The 21,686-nt window shown below is 58.3% G+C and overlaps 3 protein-coding genes across 6 annotated transcripts in view; 1 reads left to right on the top strand and 2 right to left on the bottom strand.

The window, feature by feature from the left end:
* POM121 (POM121 transmembrane nucleoporin) overlaps positions 1 to 10,403 on the top strand; it is a 12,610-nt gene extending 2,207 nt beyond the window's left edge. Inside the window, exons 2-12 of the mRNA XM_021416102.1 lie at positions 4 to 266; positions 1,732 to 1,812; positions 2,130 to 2,301; positions 3,030 to 3,121; positions 3,938 to 4,008; positions 4,744 to 4,868; positions 5,264 to 5,366; positions 5,688 to 5,864; positions 6,166 to 7,809; positions 8,379 to 8,507; positions 8,690 to 10,403. Of these exons, the coding sequence (XP_021271777.1) occupies positions 4 to 266; positions 1,732 to 1,812; positions 2,130 to 2,301; positions 3,030 to 3,121; positions 3,938 to 4,008; positions 4,744 to 4,868; positions 5,264 to 5,366; positions 5,688 to 5,864; positions 6,166 to 7,809; positions 8,379 to 8,507; positions 8,690 to 8,784 (2,952 nt within the window). The 3' untranslated portion in view covers positions 8,785 to 10,403. The remainder of the gene's footprint in view (positions 1 to 3; positions 267 to 1,731; positions 1,813 to 2,129; positions 2,302 to 3,029; positions 3,122 to 3,937; positions 4,009 to 4,743; positions 4,869 to 5,263; positions 5,367 to 5,687; positions 5,865 to 6,165; positions 7,810 to 8,378; positions 8,508 to 8,689) is intronic.
* On the bottom strand, positions 11,663 to 14,608 carry NSUN5 (NOP2/Sun RNA methyltransferase family member 5). Of its 2 annotated transcripts, none has more exons than XM_021415601.1 (10): positions 14,516 to 14,608; positions 14,306 to 14,428; positions 14,045 to 14,219; positions 13,872 to 13,980; positions 13,481 to 13,619; positions 12,944 to 13,059; positions 12,572 to 12,750; positions 12,287 to 12,491; positions 12,022 to 12,174; positions 11,663 to 11,892 (listed from the first exon to the last, which is right to left on the bottom strand). In XM_021415601.1, the coding sequence occupies exons 1-10, from the start codon at positions 14,606 to 14,608 to the stop codon at positions 11,784 to 11,786; spliced, it is 1,401 nt and encodes a 466-aa protein (XP_021271276.1). In that variant the 3' UTR covers positions 11,663 to 11,783. The 2 variants fall into 2 exon arrangements, with proteins under 2 accessions (XP_021271276.1, XP_021271277.1); XM_021415602.1 differs by having other exon boundaries at positions 14,045 to 14,189.
* On the bottom strand, positions 14,716 to 21,633 carry TRIM50 (tripartite motif containing 50). 3 transcript variants are annotated; one of them, XM_021415599.1, is made up of 7 exons: positions 20,258 to 21,562; positions 18,608 to 19,032; positions 17,619 to 17,714; positions 16,549 to 16,779; positions 16,186 to 16,208; positions 15,775 to 15,899; positions 14,716 to 15,523 (listed from the first exon to the last, which is right to left on the bottom strand). In XM_021415599.1, the coding sequence occupies exons 2-7, from the start codon at positions 19,010 to 19,012 to the stop codon at positions 14,925 to 14,927; spliced, it is 1,479 nt and encodes a 492-aa protein (XP_021271274.1). In that variant the 5' UTR covers positions 19,013 to 19,032; positions 20,258 to 21,562; the 3' UTR covers positions 14,716 to 14,924. The 3 variants fall into 3 exon arrangements, with proteins under 3 accessions (XP_021271274.1, XP_021271273.1, XP_021271275.1); XM_021415598.1 differs by having other exon boundaries at positions 14,717 to 15,523; positions 18,608 to 21,562; XM_021415600.1 differs by lacking the exon at positions 16,186 to 16,208 and having other exon boundaries at positions 14,718 to 15,523; positions 15,775 to 15,873; positions 16,503 to 16,779; positions 18,608 to 21,633.

Genomic DNA, 21,686 nt, shown 5'->3' with positions numbered 1-21,686 from the left:
GAGTACGGAGCGGGGGACACCGCGGGACGGCCCCGGGGCTCATCGCACCGCGCTGTCCTACGGCCGCCCCTTCCCTCACCCCACGTTGTTCCCCCCCATCCCAGGCTGGAGCAGCTTCTCTCGCCCGTCGCCCTCCTGCCCGGTAGCAGCCCGGACCCGTGTGCGAAGGAGACGGTGCTGAACGCCATCAAGGAGAGCAGGAAGAGGGCAGTGGAGGAGGAGGAGGAGGAGCAGGCGCTGGGTAACGATCAGGAGAGCAAGCGAAGGTAACGAGCCGGCAGCATGCTGCCTGTGAATTGGGAAGGTCTAAATGGGCCCAGCGCTTCAGTGGTGATGGATATCATGTGCCCCGGAGCTGTGCCTGGGGCGGAGGAGCGCTGCACACCCCATTGCCTGGCCCTCTCAACCAGATTGGAGATCGTTCCTATGCTCCTCTTTCTCCTTGAGATCAAAGAGTTGTGCATTTGCCTCTGTCTGGGCACCATCTGTGGGTCAGGTGTGTTCCCCACAGCGCTGGGGATGGAGATTTGTGGAGGTGGCTCAGGGATGTCTGGCAAGGAACCTCTGCTGGAGGGAGGTGGCTGTTGTCCCTGCAGGGTTTGTAGGCTTTTCGGGAGCTGCTAGTGTCAGGGCAGGCTGAAGTTCTGCCTGTCGGGGAGAGCTGGGTGTTAGGGCTCCAGGTGGAAGCATGGTGCTTTAAAAGCTCCGCGTGCTTCCTGCACTGTAACCAACAAAAGCAGGGAAAGGCAAAAGGGACAACAAGAAAGGCTTCTGTTTCCATTAGTCAAGGTCAGTGATTTCCAGCTCTAAGCTACAGGAGAGGAGGGTGCAGTGCCTTTGCCAGCACACTGGGAAGGATGGGTGAACATCCTGGATGCTGAGCTCTGCTGCAGCCTTTGTGACTGCCTATGCAACACAGTGCCTTGGTTCTCTGCTCCCTGAACTCTCACCTTTGCTTGATGTGTCTGAGCCCCACAAGAACTGAGCAGGATGATGCAGGATGGGTGCACAAGCTTTTTTTTTTTTTTTTTTTTACCCCAACGTGTCAATATCTGTATCGGCCACAAAAGCCAATAATTTTGAAGGCATTAACAACTGGTCAGCATGAAAAATGCTTGTAGGTAGAAAACCTGTAATGTCTGAGAGCAGAAGGGAGCCTGCAGCAGCTAGGGAGCACTGGGTTGCCTGTGCAGTGGGATCAGGTAGCTCAGAGCTGGAGGGGACCTGGGCGAAGTGACAGGGCTGGTCCTGATGCACCCAGCACAGCATCACACCATTTGTTGTAAGGCTTCTGGGTTTGGTTGTGGGAAAGGGAGACTTCATTTCTGACTCAAACCAACCAGGCTGCTGGCTAGGAAGGAGTGGAAGACCTGAGCTACAAAGCTCTGATCCATTCTGAAAATGAGCAGCTCAGTCTCTCTGAAACGTTTCAACTTTGAATAATGGATTTGAGGGAAGATTTCATTAAATCAAAACTATTCAGCCCAGCGGGCAGCTGATGGAGCTGCTGGAACTTGGGTCAATGCAGCTGGGAGTGAGAATCAGTGACATGGGGCTGGATGGAGAGAAAATCTGCAGGACTTGGATGGTGGAAGCCTCCATCCCAGGTGTTAGGTGGCAGAAGAGCAGGGTTTGTGCTCTCCCAGTGCCAAGCCTGCATGGAACAGGTCCCGTGGCCAGGCTGGGAGCGCATTCTCCTCCCTGTCACAGCTTCTGCTCTCTCTCCTGCAGGCGCCATGACAGCAGCGGAAGCGGGCAGTCGGCGTTCGAGCCCCTGGTCGCCAACGGTGCCCCCGCCTCTCTCATACCCAAGTAAGTGCCCATCGGGTCAAAAGCAATTGATGTTAGTTGAGGGCTGAGTATGAAAGCCTGCAGGCTCTGGACAAGGCGCTGATGGAGCCCAGCGTCTGCAAAGGGCAGCGTTGGCCGTACCTCATGGCATCACCCGGCCTTGGAGCTGTGCTGAGTGGGTGCAGGCCAGCAGCCGTGCGGCTGTGCTGCTGTGGGGACCTCTTCCTGAGCTCTGCGCTGTGAAAAAGCTGCGTTGCTTGCTCGATGTGCCCTGCGATGAAAAGGCCTGCGGGTAGGATGGTGGGGAAGATGCTGAAATCTACTTTAATGTTCTGTAGGCCTGGCTCTCTGAAGAGAGGCCTTGCTTCTCACTGCCCCGAGGACTGCTCAAACAAGAGGTCACGCACCTCCTCCATGAGCTCTCTCAACAATACGTATGCTAGTGGAATCCCCAGCTCCTTGCGCAATGCCATCGCCAGCTCCTACAGCTCCAGCCGGGGCCTCACGCAGGTAGGAAGCGCTCCTGAGCGCTCCTCTGGTACCACTGTGTGATTTGAACCCAGCACCAGCTATGGGGCGAGGAGGTGTCACTGGGGTGACAAGATCCAGGGAAAACGAAAGAAACAAAAACAATCCCTTTGGTGCACTGCCACCTTTTCAGCTGGAGTCAGCACGGATCGGAGCCGTGTGTTCCCACTCTGACCCAGGTCCCCTCGACAGCTGCAGAGCTGTAGTAAAACACCACTTGAATGGGCAGGCCTGCAGGCGTGATGTTGGGACATCGTTGTGGCTGGCAGAGCTGTGCTGTCTCTGTGGAAAGATGGAGGAAGCCTTGGGAAGGGTGGGTTTCCTCTGAGAGGGGTGAGGTTGAAATCTTTGGAATGGGATCTGTCCTCTGGCAGGGACACGTGGTGGCACCTAAGGCCACCAGGCAGCTCTGCCAGCACTGTGCGATGGCCATGGCTGTCCCTGACCACCAGCGTCCTCCCTCCTGTCCTCGTGCCCATTAAGCCCGGAGGCTGCTTGCTCCCAAAGCAGGCTCCCTTCGGTGTGGGCAAACCCTGCAGTGCTCCATGAAACATGGAAGGGAGCTTGGTGGTAATGGAAGGAAAGTGAGGCTGTGAGCTTGTTGTGCACAGTCCTGGGAGGGGGTGTTCAGCGTGCAAGTGAACAGCAGGGTGGGTCACTCTCTTTCCTCCCCACCTGTGCACTGAGTCACTGCTCTCTCTGGGTTCCAGCTGTGGAAGAGGAGTGGTGTGAGCGTGTCCCCACTGTCCAGCCCTGCATCCTCCCGTCCCCAGACACCAGAGTGGCCTCTCAAGAAAGCCAGGTAACCAGCTGCCTGCTGTGCCAGCCAGGAGGAGGGCAGGCACCGTCCCAGCTGTCCCACCAGGACTGTCTCTGAAACGATGGCTACTGGCAGCCCACTGATGTGGCAGTCCCATTGAGTTTGCGCCAGTTCAGGTTCTAGACACCTTATCACACTGCTGTCCTGGCAGAGTGCTAGAGCAGCAATGCTGTGCTGTCCCCATCCCTGCCCTGCACTGGGACTGGGTTAGAGACGGAGGTGTTGAGAGGTTGCCACAGAGGCGGTGTTCTGCTGTGGCATCGCTGTGATCTGGGTTCCCTGAGCCACCAGAATTCAGGAAGAGACAGGTCCCGATTATTGCTGTCTTCTCAGAGGCGATTCACAGGAGCTACAGAAAATACGTAAAATAAGATTGCACCTTAGGGCTTGCATTTTAGCCCTTGTGCTCCTCTTTCCTAGCGGCTCCACTGGGAAAAGCTTCAGTCAGAACCAAAACTGACACAGCTTTATGCTGTGAAAGGAGAGGAGCCTGTGAGAGGTGGCACTTCCCATCCAGAACCTCTGGTTGCTGTCCCAAGGTTGATCTATCCCGCAAAGCACTGGAGGTGTGCAGACTGGCACAAAGCTGTGGGCTTGGAGGGAGAAGCAGCTCTCTGCCTTCAGCTGCTCTCTTCCTGTGCAGGAAGCACGGGGCTGTGCCTGTGGTGTCTCAGGGCCTGCTGGATGGCTGCCTCATGGGCTACGGCTGCTGGTGGGACTCTTTCATGTGTTTGGCCTCTCAGAGGATGGGGGCACATCTGGGGCTTGACCCTAATTGGCTTTTTCCCACTGGTGCAGGGAGGAGGAGTTGCATCGCTCCAACACTTCAACCCCAGTGAAATCAGACAAGGAGCTGCAGACAGAGAAAGGTGAGCATAAGCTGACACCAGTTCTGTGCGGGGTTGGATGGGCGTCAGTGTATACAAGTAGTGGAGTGGGACATCTCTTAGGTCTGCAGGTGGCTTGAGATGCCACCTGGCAGCTTGGAGTATGCTGGTCCAGGGCTAGTGGCAGTTCTGCTGCCCAGAATGGGTTTGCAGGTGATGAGCAAGGGATGCTGTGTGCCAGCAGATGCATGGGAGCTGGCTTGCATGGGAGCACCTCAGCTGGCCCAGGTCCTAGTATCAGCCTCGGGGCAAGGTTTGCCGTGCTACAAGCGGCACCCTGATTGGATTCCAGGCTGAGCCTGTTCCAGTGCTTTCTCAGCTGAAATGAACAGGATATCCTGTGTCCATCACAATTAGCGTTCCCATGGTGCAGCAGCATCCACCATGGGCCAGCGTCCCATGGTGCAGCACTAGGCATGGCTCATGTAGCCTGCAGGTTTGTGATTCAAGTAGGCAGATTGCAAGGGCTGTCTGTGGAGGTGGGGAAGGAGTTACTGCCCTGCTGAAGGCTGGCAGGCTTTTGTACCAGACTTCCCCAGGATGTGCTGCAGTCAGCTGCTCTTCAGGGTCTTGCAGCTTGTCCTAGGCTCGGAGCTGTACCCCTGGCTCTGCCCTCAGTCTGGGTCATCCGGACAGGAGTTGGAAGGAATGGCCCTCCTGGCACAAGCCAGACTGTTCCTCTGCTCAGAGCTGGCTCTGATTTGTCTCCTTCGGCAGCGGTGGAGACGCCTGTGCGGAGAAAGCGCGGTTCCCTGAGCCCACCAGCTGCATCGGGGAGCAGTGGCAAGCGCAAGCGGAAGATCCAGTTGCTGTCATCTCGCCGGGGGGACCAGCTGGCGCTGGTACGTCGCTGTCTCGCAACCCCTTTTGCCCTCCTCTGGCGATAGAATGTGCTCACTGCAATTTCTGCAGGGCTGGGGGGAGACTGACCTGCCTGCCCTCAGGAAGGAGGCCCTGTCCTTGGCGGAGTGGGAAGTGACGCTATCCCCAGCCCCAGTGTCTGGTGGGCTGTGCGTGATTGTGCCGCCTGCTGCCGGACCAGGTAATGGCCTGGGGAAGGCCGTGCCCTCAGCGCCAAGCCGGGGTCTTGCGGAGTGGGGACCGGAGCTCCGCGGTAGTGTGCTGTGGCAGAACCAGCTGCTTCACGGGTCTTGCGACGGCCAGCCTTCACCACACGTTCAGAGAAGCTCTGCCGGCTTCCCTGAGAAGGAGCTAAGCTGCTGCTCTCTCTTGGCAGCCCCCGCCGCCTCAGCTGGGCTACTCCATCACGTCGGAGGACCTGGATGCGGAGAAGAAGGCAGCATTGCAGTGGTTCAACAAAGTCTTGGAGGATAAGGCTGGTAAGGGCTGCGGGCAGACTGGGCACCTGGGGTTCAGCGGGGAGGGGTAGGAGTGCAGGGATCACGCTGGCTGGCAGTGGGACATGTGTTGCACAGACCAGGGATGCTGCCAGGCAAGTCCTGCCTGGTCCTTAGGTCTGGGGATCCTTAGAGCCTTCAGGCTGACGGTGGTTGTGTCCCAGAGCCTGCAGGGTGGTAGCTGAGGTTCTCCAGGGCTGAAGCTGTGGGATGTTGGTGTGGTTTTCCTATCTCTGGGGAAGCTCTGCTAATAGTCCCCTGCAGCGAGTTTACAGATGCTGACTTCTTACTTCCTTCTGTTAGATCCAGTCCCCAGCACCACTGCAGAGACCACGCCGGTGTCCAGGCCGTTGGCATTCACAGTGACCACAGGGACCTCCTCAGCGCCTGTGTCAACAGCTCCTGTCCCAGCCAGCAGCAACTCACTCCTGGACAGCCTGAAGAAGATGCAGAGCAGCCAGGCTGCACCTGTGCCAGCACGTGAGGAGGAGAGGGGTCAGCGGGATGGGACTGTGTCAGAGCAAGCCAGGCTCAGCAGCAGCAGCTCTGCGTTCCTTCTGGGAGAGGCAGGCTGTAAGATCCCCTGTTTATAAATGCTCTTCTGGCCCTGAACCTGGAGGGCAAGTTGGGGGACTTAGCCAGTGGTCCTGGTGTGACCTATGGGAGTGCAGGGAGCTGAGTCTCTAGGAACATTTGCAGTACCAGAGTGGCAGCCTGGCAGAAAAGCTCTGTATATGTTATTCCTTGTCCCTAAAAAATAATCTTTTCTTCATCTTTCCAGTCTCCACTGGAGCTGCGATAACATTCCAGCCATCTTCATCAGCGTCACAGCTGCCTGCTCCTGCCGTGTCACTGGAGTCAAGTTCTTTGCCTGCGACCTCTGTTGACACCAAGCCTGTGCCTGTGCTAAGCACGGCTGCCCTTTCTGTTTCCCCTGCCTCAGGGGCACAGCCTGCCAGCAGTGTGGCATCTCCTGCGACCACAGAGCTGGGCCCGACCCCCAGCAAACCTCCCTCCATACTGAAGCCGAATGTCCTTTTTGGGGCACCGAGCACCCCTCCTGCCAGCCAGCCAGCAATGACTGCGGCCGCTGTGGTGCCCACCACGACCCCTGTCTTCAAACCCATCTTTGGTGCTTTGCGGAAAAGTGAGAGCGCAGCACCGAGTACGACGGTCGTCTCCACTGCGGTCACCGTGTCCACAAGCTCAGCGCCTTCCTTGGCGCCTTCTACCACCACCATGTTCAAGCCAATCTTCGGCAGTGTGACAGCAGCTTCATCTCCAGCGAAGGTCTCTCCTTTTACCTTTAAACCATTGTCGCAGCCGGCTTCAGCTGCGGAAATGCCAGCAGCCTCCACAACCACGCCAACAGGATTCACGGCTCTGCCTAATGTCATCTTCACCACCGCAGCTACAACTGCCACCACGCTCAACTCCTCCACGGATGCCACCACTAAACCAGTGTTCAGCTTTGGACTCAACCCGCCTGCCTCCACCAGCACCACCCTGACAGTGACGGCAGCCACCAGCACATCGCAGCCATTCATGTTTGGTGGCCTGGCCAGCTCTGCCACCAGCACAGAACCTGGCTTTGCTGCCCCGGGGCCGGTGTTCCAGTTCGGAAAGCTGGCTCCAGCCACTGTCACTGCCACCACCAGTGTCGCAGGAGGCCCTGCATTCGGCCAAGCACCTGCAAACTCAGCGGCGCCTACCACCACCATGGGCTTCACCATATTTGGGAGCACCACACTGACGTCTTCTGCACCAGCCACCGCAGGCCAACCAGCGCTGACATTTGGCTCCTCCAGTTCAGCTTTTGGCAGTACTTTCAGCACAAATGTGAAGCCACTGCCGCCATACTCGGGAGCAGCGAGCCAGCCCGTGTTCAGTGCCGGCGCTGCAGAGAGCCAGCTGCCCACCAGCAAGCCCGCTGCGGGCCCTGTCGGCTTTGCCTCCCCATTCAGTTTTGGGGCGCCCACGGCCCAGTCCACCACTCAGCCAGCGTTTGGCAGCAGCGCTCCACCGACCTTTGGCACCAGCAGCACCCAGGCGGCGTTTGGGACCACCACATCGGTCTTCTCTTTTGGGACAGCCACCTCCACCACAGCCAGCTTCGGTTCAGGCACCCAGACCACGAGCAGCAGCGCTGGCACCACTGTCTTCGGCACCACGCCATCTCCTTTCACCTTCGGGGCAGCCGCCCAGCCGGGCCCCTCTGCCGGTGCCTTTGGGCTCAGCACACCTGCCCTCAGCGGCAGCTCACCCGCCGTGCCCTTCAGCTTTGGGGCTGGGCAGAGTGGAACGGCCACGGCCACCACACCATTTGGTTCTTCCCTGACGCAAAGCACGCTGGGAGCGCCAAGTCAGAGCACACCCTTCGCCTTCACTGTACCCAGCACACCCGACACCAAGCCCATGTTTGGAGGTGAGCTGCTTTCTCTCCCAGCCTTGCTGAGCTCCATGGGCTCTGCAGCCCTTGAGGGGTGGCGCTTGCGGGGCATGCGCTCCCGGGCCCCCAGCCCTTGGTGGTGGAGGGGAAGAGTCCGTAGCCTTTCAGTCTGGTGCTCCTTGGTCCCTCTAAATGTACCAGGCCTCTGCTGAGCTCAGCCGAGTGCTCTCTTGCCTGAGAAACCACTGTCTTGGTGATGTTTGAAAGCAACAAGTTTCCTGCTGAGCAGAACCCCCTGCAGCCAGTGATTGCAATCTCCTTGCTGGCTCTCTGAGGTGTTCCCTCGTGGAAACATCTCACCTCTAATGGAATTGCAGCCCATGCGCTTGGAAACTTTTGGTCTAGAAAGATGGAAGCCTTTATGCCTCCCCCTGTATCAGGAAGGCGCAGGGATGATTATGAGTTTCTTGAGTGAAGAGGCTGTGCCTGGTGGGGCTGCTTGGCTTCAGTTCCTGGGGGAAATCTGTGCATCCCAGTGCCTGTGGGTGCTGCTGGCCGCCAAAGGCTGCACTCAGCCCAACTCACAGCAGTTTGTTGTTTTCCAGGAACTCCTGCCCCCACCTTTGGGCAGAGCACGCCCGTCCCCGGAGCAGTGGGGAGTGGCAGCAGCAGCCTTTCTTTTGGGACACCCAGTGCTCCTGCCTCGGGCTTCCCAGGAGTCGGCACTTCCTTTGGTAAGGGTGTGGGGGGGCTGGTGGGCTGCGGTGGGACAGCAGCGGGGCTGGGCTGGGCTGTAGAAGCTGGCTGGGATGCAGTTCCCTGCGCCCATTTAACAGGCAGGCTATGCAGGAGGCCATCTTCTTGGTTCCCCCTCTGCCAGGCTGCGCTGTGACCTGTGCCTCCTTTCTGCTTCCAGGTCCATCAACCCCTGCGTTTTCCATCGGGGCAGGATCCAAGACTGGTGCTCGGCAGCGGCTGCAGGCCCGGCGACAGCACACCCGCAAAAAGTAACCTGGGGCTCAGGGTCCCGCTGCCGGCTGTGCAAGGAGCACAGGGCGTCCCCAGGGGCTTGGCTCAGAGCGGTCCCTGGTGCGTGAGCAGTGGTGCCGGGCCGTACTCTGACGGATGTCAGCCGGGACAGGATAAACCAAACTCTTTTTACTTGAACAGTTCCACAGCCAAGGCTGGATGAACCTCTGTACATATCCACCACGTTTCCTCCCTCACTTTGTTTTGCCATGTCTCATAACATGTAAATTTTCCCTGTTGCTTCTCGTAGATGTTCTGAGCCCCCTGCCTGTCACCCCCAGCACGGCGCCAGCATGTCCACACTCAGAGCCCGAGGCCACTGTGACGTTGTCACAGTTCTCTGCCGTGGGATGCGGTCTTCACCAGGCCCAGAAATCTTTCCCCGCTGTTGAATCTCGTGGCCTGGTGAACGCGATCCCTCTGCTTTGAGCCACTCGTTGCCATCTCCGCAGAGCTCGAGCCTGCATTAGCGCCCATCCCCATGAGCGTGGCCGTCCTGGCGTCGCAGGGGGTGACACAGCTGCGGGTGGGGGCTGAGTCTGCTGTCGCAACTTCATGGCTCCCGCCAAGCCTCTGGCTGAGGTAGGGGGCATGGGGCAGGTAGCTCGGTGCGCTACCCTCCACCTTAGCTGGGCTCCCTCCCACCCGCTCGCTTAAAGCCCTGTCTGTTCTGCTTTGTTTGTGCTCCTGTTTTAATGCACTCATTGAATCGAGTTTGGAGGAAGAACTGAACCGTGTGCGTGGCGGCATGTTGGTTATGCCGGATTTGCTGTTTGGAGTTATTTTTGGGGTGCCTGTTCCTTTGTGGGGGACGCGCCCTGGCTAATTGGATGTTGACAGTAGCATCACTGCGTGGCTGCTCATGCTGGGTGAGTTCTGTCCCTTCGTTGTGACTGAAAGAAAGGCAGCTGGGGTGGGGGCCTGGCCTCCACAGCCTCTTCTCTTCCTGGACCCCTTCTCCTGGGCCGGAGCCATGTCACCACCGCGTGCTCCTTTGGCACCACTGAAGGAAGGAGCCCAGAGCGGGTAGGTTTGCCCCCTCCCCAAACTGGAATCAATTTTCACTTTGAGCTCATCCCCATCCATTAGTTCCTATGAGCTCTGAGGAGCTGCGGTGCTGCCCCTGTTCCCATCACCCCTGGGAACCCCGTGGGGAAGAGGCAGCTGGAGCTCAGGTCCCCGTGGCTGAGAGCTGTGCGTGCAGCTCCCCTCTGCCTCCAGTAATGCCTGGCTGCCGGGTTTTTTACTCTCCGAGCCGTGTGAGTGTGTGTGTCTGCTGAAGTCTAAATTAAAAAGGAAAAAAAAATATTTAAACATTTTTTAACAAAATAAGAATTTATTTTTATATTTAAGCTAAATTGCCTTTGAATTCCTTCAAGCTTGGTTCAGTGAGGTTGCTGACTCTGCAGCGCTGTTGGTAGTTTTCCTGTTGTGTCGCACCCTGGGGCAGTGGCTGTGCCCTGGGACACGGCTGCGCTGGGGAAAGGCGGCTGTGTCCTGGGGCCGGAGCCTTGTGCCCCTCCCAGGCAGTAACAACACGTCCTTGTTTCTCGAATATGATGTATGTGGATGTGAATAAACTTTTTTTTAATTCCCCCAAAGCTGAAGAGCAGGAGCTTTTGCATGGCTGGGATCTGACGAGTGGTTCTTGTGGCTGCCAGGAACAAGGCAACCCCAGCTGTGGGCTCTTGCTTCTGGGAGTGCTCACAGCTCACAGACAGCTGGTGTGGGCTGTCTTCCCCTCTCTGCAAAACAAATTGCTGAGGGCAGATAGGATCCTGCTGCTGAGCGGCCCCCAGCATGGTCAATAAGTGCTGAAGGAGTCAACCTGGGTGCCTGTGCCCTTTAGGGTTGAGAATGCAGCGAGGTGCCCAGGGGAGCTGAGACGCTGGCAATTCCTCCCTTTCTCCAGCAGCACTGCCATTGTGTTCAGGGACGGGCAGAGGCACTGAGAGAGCTGGGCCCAGGGCTGGCAGCCTGCTTGGCCTCACTGGGCAGGAGCTGCCCCTTCTCAACCTTCCTCCTTAGGGTTCCAGCCACAACCAGAGCGCAGAGAGGGGTGACAAGCAGGAGGCAAGGTGAGAGAACCCTTGGGGCACACTGGCTGCTGGCTCTGCCCTTCCCTGGGCTGCTGCTGGAGAGCAGAGCTCCAGCACAGCACAGCCCAGCCGGGCCAAGCCTGAGCCAGGCTCCCCTCTCCCAGCAGTACTGACACCTGGGCTGCAGCACAGGAATAGCAAGGCTGGGTTCTTACTCAAAAGCAGAGGCTTGGACCATTCCTGGTATGGCTGGTGAGGATTTAGAGTGAACATGCAGTGTTTTTTTCCTTGCTTTTTATGTCACCAATTTAAAATAAAAAGACTTTATGCCTGGCTTGCAGTGTGAGGGCTGGACTTTGTGGCTGTACCTTGCTTGGGGTACTGTTCCAGCTCCCTCCACTTTGTGTAGTGGCCACCCTCCCTCTTCAAGCAGGGGGGGTGCTGTGGGGGAATAAGGCAGCGTTGCTTCACCTCCCCCCACACCTCACCTGGCAGTGGTGGGGCTCTGAGACTAAACACCAGAGAGGGGCAGGTTCTGGACAAGGTGCACTGCACACACATTCTGGAGAAGGCCACCAAAGGATCATTAATGGTTCATCACTGTTAGTCAAATGCCTTTTCTGAAACCTAGATAAGGGTGGGGTACAGAGTTCTTAGTACTATAATGGCATTATTCCAGCCGGAGTAATCCAACCCCAGAGGATAAGGAAACAGTGCTGTTGTTTGATTTCATTTTTCCTACCAGCTGCCCCAGCCCAGGTCTGGCTCTGGGGCACCTGTACACCTGCAGGAGCAGGGCTGCTCAGGACAGGATCAGGGAGTTACAGAAGCTCACCAAGGCAGCAGCTGGTGCAGACCTTTATTTCTGTTACTCAGACAGCACAAGGGCCCCAGCATTGGAGGAACAGCTCCCACAAGGCACTGCATACTCCTAGAATTATTTCACACTTTCACACGTTGCTTTTTCCTCTTCCTCTTCCGGGGAGGAGCTGCTCCAGGCTCTACTCCCTCTTCGTGTTGGAGGCTCTCATCAGTGGCTGCAGGCAGGGAGCTGCAGACAAGATCAATGACAGCTGAGTGGTTCATGCCACCTCCAATACCGCAGCCCCCTCGCCAAGAAGGCAATGCATTGAGGGTACCCAGGCAGCCCCGGGCCCACCTCCCCCCAGCTCTCCTGCACCTGGGGACAGCAGCTTCTTCCCCACAGCGCTCCAGGACAGCTACAAAGAAGCCCTGTGTGAGTGTATCCACGGGAGAGGCGCGGAGGCAGCACTCAGCCCCCGGGAAGGTAGCAAGTCCTCGGCAGGGCCAGGACGGGAACGCGTTCACCAGCCTGCAGAGGGGACAAGGGACAGCGCTGAGCCCAGCAGCAACACACAGAGCTACCACAAGTAACAGGCTTCCCATGGCCTGTTCCTCCCCATCACCTCCCCGGACAGGGGCACCTGAAGGCCGATCCCTGCTCCTGCAGCACTGCATGCACCACATCCTCGTTCTCCTCCCGGTGCACTGAACACGTAGAGTAGGCCAGGCACTGCACCGCCGGGAAGCGAAGCGCGTGGCTCAAGACCTTGCGCTGGAAGCCCGCCAGCGCCTGCAGCCGCTCCGCGCTCGGAGCAGCCTCCTCCAGTGGCAGCCGGGTCACCATCCCTGAAGGGACAGCAGCCATTGCCCATGGAAAACCCAGCTGAAGCCTCTAGCAGACAGGGTGGCTGAAGCCCTTATGTTACCTGAGCCACTGCACGATGGGTCCAGGAGGATATACTTCACTTTGCTGTACTTGGGATCATGCGGATCAACTGTCAGGAAGTCCTGCTGGGTCAGTTTGAAGCTGGTGACCCCAGCCCGCATCAGCATAGTGTTCATGGTAGCCAGGCGCTTGGTGTCCACATCAAAGGCAAAGATATGCCTGAAGAGCCCAGCACCCAAGGGGTGTCAGCACCCTGCCCAGCCCAAAGGCTGCGCCGTGCAAGCTCCTCAGACAGATCTGTAGCCCCAACATGCATCTGCAGCTCTTCCCACCTCAGCCCTGCAACCTTCTCCTCAGAATTGGGCTGCCTCCAGTCTGTTCTGGCCCTGCCACAAGGCAGCCCCGCACTCACCCCTTGTTCTTCAGGATGGCAGCCAGGTGGCTCGTCTTGTTCCCAGGGGCAGCACAGGCGTCAATCACATGGGAGCCAGCGGCAGGGCTGAGGAGGAAGGCTGGCAGGCAGCTGGCCTGCAGGACAGGGCATCAAGAAAGGTGTGGGCTACCAGCAGCTTCCACAGCAGCCGCCCCTGCATCCTCCTTGGAACACAGCAGATGCTATGGAGTTGCATGCCTGCACAGCACCCACCTCTGCTGCTGCCCACCACCCACGCCCACCTCCGGGGCTGGAGGCCTCTTCCCATATGGTAGGAGCAACATCGCATGACCACAGCCCAGCCCCCTGTGGGGAGTTCCTACAGTGCGTGCCAGAGTCGTTCACCCCCTACCCAGAGGCTAGGAAAGCAAAGCTGAGGGGAAACCTCAGCCTGTGCTCACAGTCTCTGCTTAAGCTACAAGTAAATGCTGCAGCAAAGCAGCCCCAAGCACAGTTCGCATGTAGGAAAAGGCGGAGCCCCCACTCCTCCCAGTGGCTTTCCCCCCTGCTCCCAACCTTGTCCTGAAGGATGATGTGTCCCGACGTATAGAGCCGGTTGTCGTGGAAGTCTGTCTGCGGAGGGAAAACTAGCAGCTCCGGGAGGTGAAGATCCAACAAGAATTTCTTCCCAGAAAGGGTCCTCAGCTCTTCCACACTGCCCACACGGGTAGACGATGAACCCAGCCCAGCCTTATCACGTTCGGCACCAGAGCCCTCCACAGCTCAGGTGCAGAATCCCCTCCAACCCACACCTCTGCCCCACCCCAGCATCAGGCAGCACGCAGAAGCAGAAGGCAGGAGCACGCGTGACACCTCAGCCCCCAGCACCATCTCTCCCCCACTCACCCCCCTGCACCCCGCAGGGGCTCACAGCCCGCCCACCCACGCGGCACCAGGCCCTGCCCACCTGCCCGCCTTGCCCAGGAAGGAGTAGCCTTGGCGCTTGAAGAACTCCACCACATCGTCCACGCACGTCTTCAGCACGTTCACCCGGACGTAGCGCGGCACCTGAGGAGCTGCAGGGCGCGGGATCAGCCCAGCCCCGCCGCGGCGGGCAGCGCCCGGCCCGCACCCGCTCACCTTCCGGCCCGGCTCCCGGCGCCGGCTCCAGGAGGTCCTCGTTGCGGCTCACCCCACGCCGCACCTTCAGCCGGGCCAGCTCGGCCTCCAGCCGCGCGCGGTGCCGCCGGGCCAGCGCCTTCCAGCGGCCGCCGCACTTGATGCCCTTGCCGAAGAGCAGGTCGTACACCAGCACCTACGGCAGGCGGTGAGCACCCGCGGCCCGGGGTGGGCCGCGGCCCCGCGGCCCGGCCCCGGGGCCCACCACGGCCCGGCCCTCACCTTGGCCAGTGGCGGCGGCAGTTTCTTCTCGGCGCGCAGCAGCGCGGCCCCGTCCAGCAGAGCCTCCAGCACCGGGCCGTAGCGCAGCGTCTCGGCCACCAGCGCGTACAGCTGTCGGGCGTGCTGCGGGGCGGCGGCACCGGGCGTTCAGCGCCGCCGCTCCCAGCCCCAACCCGGCCACCTCCCCTCGGCCCCGGCCCCGCCGCGCACCGGAAAGTCGCTGCCGTACACCAGGCTCTTGAGGCCGCCCTCGCCGCGCTCCAGCCCGCTCAGCACGGCGGCGGCCGCGCTGTACAGCGCCATGGTGGCGGCCGCGTCCCCACCGCGTGCGCCGGAAATGACGCCGCTTCCATCGCGCGCCACGCCCTCCCCGTGACCCCGGCCCGCCTTCCTTCTGAGCACGCCCGCAGAGTGGCCCCGCCCCTCGCCGTGTGGCCCCGCCCCTCGCCGTGGTCCCGGCCCCCTCCCCGCGCTCATTCGCAGCAGCGCGGCGTGGGCAGCGCAACGCCAGCTTTATTCAGGACGCGGGGACGGCGGCGCGGGGCCCTGCGCTGGGAGCTGTGCCGGGAGGGCCGGGCTCTCTGCGCTTCGGGGATGAGGACGGCCGCGGTGCTGCGCCTTACAGCTTGGTGGGCTCCTCCGCCGCGGGGGGCCCCTGGGGGTGCCGGCCGGCAGCGGGCGCGGGCAGAATGATGGGAGGGGAGAAGGGCCCTCGCTCCGGCCAGCACAGGTCCACGATGGGGTAGAGCTGGCCCTGGAACTCTGCTTGGAAGGTGTAGATGGGGCTGAGCTCGTCGGGATTATCGGCGTTGTAAAAAGTCAGCTCGCCCCTCTCGTAGTGCAGGTAGATCCCGATGCGCTGCGGCCGGGCGGTCAGTGGCAGCGTGGCCCGCGGGGTGCTGAAGGCCTCATAGACTTTCCCTTCCTTGAGGCCGATGAGCCACACACCGTTCTCGGGAGACTTGCTGAGCTTCCCTTTGCGGCTGACCGTGCCCTTGATGATGCCCACGCGCCAATGGTTCCTGGTGCCCACAATCACCTCCCAGTAGTGCTGGCCGCAGGAGAAGCCCTTGCAGGTGAGGATGCAGTTGCTGGAGTCAAAACGCTTGGGGTTGCTGTCCCGGCGCTGGTACAGCCCGCACTGCACCACCGTGTCACCCTTGAAGAGTTCCAGCATGGGATGTGCCGTCACCGGGTCCAGTTTCAGCATCTCTGGAGCTAAAAGGAAAGCAGCCAGACTCCAGGCACGCTGCTGGGCGTGCTGCTGAACCCAAACAGACCGCTCAGACACCAAAGCGGGTGCTACCAGCATGAGATGCTGGACCAGCCACTGCTCCTGGAGCTCTGGTAGAGGTGAGCAGAGCAAGGCGGAGGCCAGGACAGTGTGACTCTGCCTGGGCAGCCTGTCCTGGCAGCACATGCTGCTGAGCCAGAGCAGCTGGTGCAATGCCAGCTGGGGAAGCTGTTACCTGGCAGGACGTGGCGGTGCAGCCGCTTCCATACAGTCATCTTGATGTCATCTTGGTGGAAACAAGGCTTGAAGGATACAGGACTGAAGATGGCATCACCTGGATGTAGGCTAGGAAGCTCTGACCTGAAAAGACAAGGGCAGCCATGACAAAGGTTGATTGGAACAGAGGGTGTTCCTTTCTCACCTTCAGCTGTGTATGATGGAGCCACTGGTCTCTGCAGCTGCTTTTGCTCTCTTCTGGAGCTGCCTGCATGGCTCTGGGTGTGGCTCTCCATCACAACAGCAATGCCCACAGAAGTGAGCAGGGCAGTGTGTCCACACCAGGCTGCCCCAGCAATGCTGTGGTGCTCAGTGGCCTAGGTGCTGCCATTCCCATTGGTGCTGCATGTTGCTGGGTCCCACCACTCACCTGAACTGGTAGGAGCTGTATTTCTGGAAAACGCAAGAGAAAAAGTTAGTCAGTGGTGGTAGACTGACACAACAGCAGCTCTTCTGCATGGTCACAGCTCCACACATCCATGTCCTGGGCCAGAGAGGCCAGGACTCTCCTCTCCTGGGAAATGTATGCTGATGGACAGCTCTCTGCCATCTGGGGAAGCCCAGGCTGGACAGAAGACACCTACATCTCACACCTCTTGGTGTGCTAGCCAAGTTTGGTGAGGGTTCTCATTGCCCAGGGAAGGGCCTGGGGCTATGAGCAGTGGGCTGATGGTGGGAGAGCCTGGCTGACCCTTGCCACCTTCTTGAGGCAGTCACTGGTGAGCACACTCACACGGATGAAATCAAGTTGGCTTTCATTGCTGAGTGTCTCCAGAATGCTCTGCATCTCCTTCAGCCTCTGCAGGGTGTCTGATGTCTGCTTGACCTGGGACTCAATGGAGGTGATGAGCTGGGCTGCCTTCCCCTCCACGCTCTCCAGGAAGGTGGCCTTCTCCTCATCGATGTACCTGTGCAGCTCCTCAAACTCCTTCCGGATCACCCACTTGAAGACATCTGCCTCATTCTGCAGGGAGACAGGAAGCAGCTCTGCAGGACTGCCTTGCTACATTGCCTTCACCTGCTTTATAGTTTCAGAGATGCCATCAGCAAATTCTACATGCCCCACCATGCTGCCCTCCATTTGTCTTCCAAATAAACAGAAGCTCTTCGGAGAGGCAGGATGTCATTTCACCCTGCTGTCCTCAGCACCATGCCACCCCTGCCATACACCTCTCTCCACCCAGATTTTGTCTTGATGTCCCAACTACCTTCATCCAGAGCCTTGGAAGAGCTTTTGGATTCCTCTGCTACCAGGGAACAACCTGTGTCCTGCACTAAGTTGGGGGAAGTGCAGCTCCAGTTTCATTTGGCTTCTAAGGAGCCCAGTTCAGAAGCTCAAGCCTCAAAAAGGGATGCTGAGAGGTCCCATTGAGATGTCTACTGCATGGAAAATGGACACACAACCAAATGAATTGTAAATTCATTGTGAAACTCTTAGCATTCTGACTGGGAAGCCTGCTCTGAGCGAGGTGTTTTTCATGTGTTATCATCTCCAAGGACATGTGGTCAAACAAGCTCCTGCCAGGGCACTCAGTGAGGTTACGTCACCCCTTTGGAAAACCCCTCTGGCTTTGCCACTAGAGAGGGCTACATCACCCATCCTGAAAACAGGGCTATTTTAATCCCCAGTAGTCCTGAAGAACAGGAATCTCGGGGAACAGTCCTGCCTACTGTCCTAGGGAAGGGAGAAAAGAGGGAGAGGAATGGAGGAGATGAGCTGAGGAGACCCACAAGCAGAAATTGCTCCAATGGTTGTGTGGGAAGAGCTCTGGGAAGCAGGCTCCCTTGGCACGGGGAACTCACCGCGATACGGATTTTGTTGTTGATGAGCTTGCTGAACTGTTCATCCAGGTTCCTCTTGCACCGGTGGACATCAGTTAGCAGCATAGACAGCTCCTCCTAGAAAGACAACAGCTGTCTTGAGGAGGAACCTTGTGGCATCCTCCTTGATCACAGGCTCTGCCACTAAGCCTGCCAGCCCCCCAAGGAGCCCTGAGAAGCCATGCTCTCCCAAGCTTCCTCTAAGCTCTCTGGGGTTCTGCACATCTTGCTGATCTTTGGTCTGATCTAGAGGATTTGGGGTTGCCAGAGGCAGGAGAGCTCTCAGAGCATGGCCCCAAGCTGGGTGCTGCTGGCCAAGTACTCTTGCCAGGAGCACCGCAGCTCTGCTCCACATCTGGCACCCCATGAAAACAATGCTCTAGGCGGGCAGCTGCAGCCAGGACCAAGTCTGCAACGTTGTGTCAGTGCTGGTCCTGGAGCCTGCCTCAGGCAGGCACGTTCCTGGTGCCTCCTGCTCTTATCGCCTTGGTGTCAGGAACGAGGGGAACGGTGGACCTGTGCTTTTCCACTCCTTGGGCTTTCATGTGATGCTGGGCAGGGGACACCGGCTGTTTACTCTGCCAGGCTGGTGCTCCTGTTTTCCTCTCTCCCTGCTCTCCTGTGGCACCTTGCCTCAGCCCTTATCTCCAGACTCCTTTTGATGGTATTCGTAAACAATCTTGAAAGGCTTCTGTGATGCTCCCTGACCCTCAGCTCTCCCCACTGTGGCTCAGCCACTGAAAACATGTACCCTCAGCCAGGGACATGCTTAGCCTGAGAAATGGCTGGCCCCAGCCCAGGATTCCTGCCCCACATCTGCCTATGCTATGCGACTGTGCTGCCCACACTGGCACCATTTCCAGCCTGTTTCTTGAAGGAGAGGAAATGCTAGTACTGCCACTCAGGGCTGGGACTGCTACAGATGTCCTAACCCTCGCCCCAGGGAGCCCTTGCCACCCCTGCCTGCCAACCTTCATCCGGCAGTATGCAGTAGAGATAGGGGTGATCTTGTGCTGCTGGTGGTTGCCAATGGTGCCACACAGCCCACAGATCACCTCTCGGTCAGCCTCACAGAAGAGGCTGAGCGGATTGTGGTGCGTTGGGCAGGACTCTGGGGTGGGCTCTGTCTCGCCCCGGCTCTGCAGTGCCTCAATGATACGGGCCAGCGTGACGTTGGGTGGCGAAGCACTGCAGTCCACGGATTTGCGGCACACAGGGCACAGGAACTGCTCTTCCAGCTCTCCAGACAGTGACAGCACACAGGACTTGCAGTAGGAATGCCCACACTGCAGCATCAGGGGCTCCTTGAAGACCTCCAAGCAGATGGGGCAGAGAAGCTGGTCCTCCAGATCATCGATGCTCATCTTCCGAGCCATGCCACCACTTTCCAGGAGCCCTAATGCAAAGAGCAAGGCAAGCACAGATGAGCAAAAACAGAGCTCAGCACTTGGGAAGTGAAAAGATGCCTCAAACACCTTCATGCCCCATCAGCAGTGCAGACAGTTGTGAGCTCATCTTTAGGTTCCACAGAGAGCGTGAGATGCTTGTTTTAATCCACAGTGGGTTTGAGTTCTGACAACATGAGATTGCACGTGGTCAGGCCCTGCTGGCTCTGCCTGCAATGGCAGAAGCCACCACCAAATTGGTCCTTGTCTGAAACCCTTCTTTGCCTGGCAGCTGTGTCAGCCTGTAGCCCACTCCAAGGGAGACCTGTCGGCATGCCAGGACTTGGCAGGGCTGGAGACAGAGCCAAGAGGGATCTTTGCTGAGAAGTTCTAGCATTGACCCTGACCTGTATGAATTTCTACTGTTCTCCTTGGCTCATTGTCTCAACACCTGCATGTCCTCAGAAGGACTGGCATTAGCTTAAGTGATGCACCCAAACAAAAGCAGAATGAAATCGTAAAGAGCATCTTTATCTGCAAGGCAGGGAGAGAAACTACGCAATACAACCTGCAAAGCTAATTTTGACCGATATGAGGGTTGGAAGTTTGAGCCATAATGTGTATGGCTGTGACTACAGTTCATCCCCTTGAAACTCAGTGTGGTTTCACCAGCATCCCACACTCCAGGCCAGCACGCAGAAGAGACACAAGCCAAAATCCCTGCATCTCCCACCAGCCTTACGGCCACACACGGCCGTACTATTTAAGAACTATATGGTTCATGCAGCATTGGCTTCCCCGCAGCATTGGTGGGATGTAACCACCAAGATGTAGAGCCCCATAGGCTTTGCTGCAGCCCAGACAGGTAGGGCATCACCATCCAGCCCTGGAGGTGACCCTGCTCCAACTGTGATAATCTGACAGCATGTGCATGTCTGCCCCTGAACAGAGGCTGGCAGAAAGCACAGAGGTCAGAGCCCTTGAGGTCTCCCTGCTCACATGGAAATAAACCTGAAGTCAAAGTCTTCGTAATCTCCCCAGGAAAAGGGGAGGCTGTGACCTGAGCTCAGCTTTTATCAGGCATTGCTTATAGGAGCTCAGCAGAGAATCAAGAAAAGCACCAATGTCAGCCCACAAATGGTCAGCCACCCACATGAGCCTGTATGGGGGAACCAGCTTCAGCTGCTCCCCCTGCTCGCAAAGAAACCCTATTAGGTCCGAATCGCCACCACTCACGTGCCCTGTGCCTCCTCCTCTCTGCCCTGGCTCTGCTCCTCCTGGCGCACCGCACCTGATGGATGTCCCTGGGCTTCTCCTGACCAAGCTGAAAAGTTCAGCTCCGTCAGAAGGACAGACGTGGCAAGCAGTGGGCTCAGTGGCCCCTCAGTGGGATGAGGAACAGTGCTGGTCACCCGGTGACTGCCCCACTGTGTCTTCAGCCCCTTGGAGGCTCTTCCTGCTTGCCTGAGGGATGCCAAGTGCTGCAGGGTCACCGGCAGCGTGTGCAGCAGTGAGGCAGTGAGTTCTCCTGTCCTGCAGCCTGGGCTGTGACGATAGTACCACACCTCCTCCTGGCCCCCTAAAGGCTGCCCAGTGCCCTGGGCACCAGTACAAACACACATCATATGACTACAGAACCTTGATAAGAGATGAAGGTGTTTGCCTGGCTGAGAGGTGGTTTCAATGAGTCCCACTCTGGTTTCAGTCATCCACACCACTTAGATCAAGGGAAACATTTGCAATAGAACACTTTGTTATCAACTAAAACTCTTATTTCATTGAAAGAGTGTTCTTTCGTTTGGTTGGCTAAAACGACTTCGTTATTTTGGAGAAGATCAGAAGAAGACCATGGAGTCATAGAATCACAGAATCGTAGGGGTTGCAAGGGACCTTTGGAGCTCCCCCAGTCCCCTAAAGCAGTTCCCTGCAGTACATTGCACAGGAAGGTGTCCAGACGGTCTTGAACGTCTCCAGAGGAGACTCCCCATCTCTAAGCAGCTTGTTCAAGGCTCTGGCACTCTCATAGGAACGAAGTTCTTCCTCATATTTGCATGGAACTTCCTGTGTTGCAGTTTTTCCTTGTTGCCCCTTGTTCTGTTGCTACACACCACTGAAAAAGTGTGGTCCCATCCACTTGTCTCCCGCACTTCAGATATTTACAAATAGTGATGAGATCCCCCCTCAGCCTTCTCTTCTCCTGGTGAACAGCCCCAGGGCTCTCAGCCTTTCTTCATATGGGAGATACTTCAGGCCCCAGCCATCTCTGTGGCCCTACAAACCCCAAAGCATTACTGCTCCAGTTTGGGGCACGGCAACACTCAACTCCTGGGGCCGTGCTGAGGCCTTCCCCAGTGGGCAGCACAAGAGAATGAGACTGGGAGGCCACGGCCCTCCCTAAGCTCTGTCCCCAGAACCCCAGCGTGGAGAGGCAGGCCTGAGCCTGGGCAGGGGTTGTGGGTGCGGGGCTGCAGCACGGTGCTCAGCCCAGTCCCTAAGCAACCAGACGCAGCGGAGGACCGGGGCCTCTATGAGCGCAGCAAGGCCCAGCGACGGCCTCACGGGCGGGCACGGGCCGTGGCCTCTCGAGTCTGAGGGAGACCGGGGGGGGGCGGAGGGGCGGGGAACTACATCCCCCAGAGTGCACTGCGAGCCCCGTGTCGCTCCC

This window comes from Numida meleagris, chromosome 18 (genome assembly GCF_002078875.1).
Source record: "Numida meleagris isolate 19003 breed g44 Domestic line chromosome 18, NumMel1.0, whole genome shotgun sequence".
Lineage (NCBI taxonomy): Eukaryota > Metazoa > Chordata > Aves > Galliformes > Numididae > Numida > Numida meleagris.
This window is presented reverse-complemented; position numbering and strand designations above follow the sequence as displayed.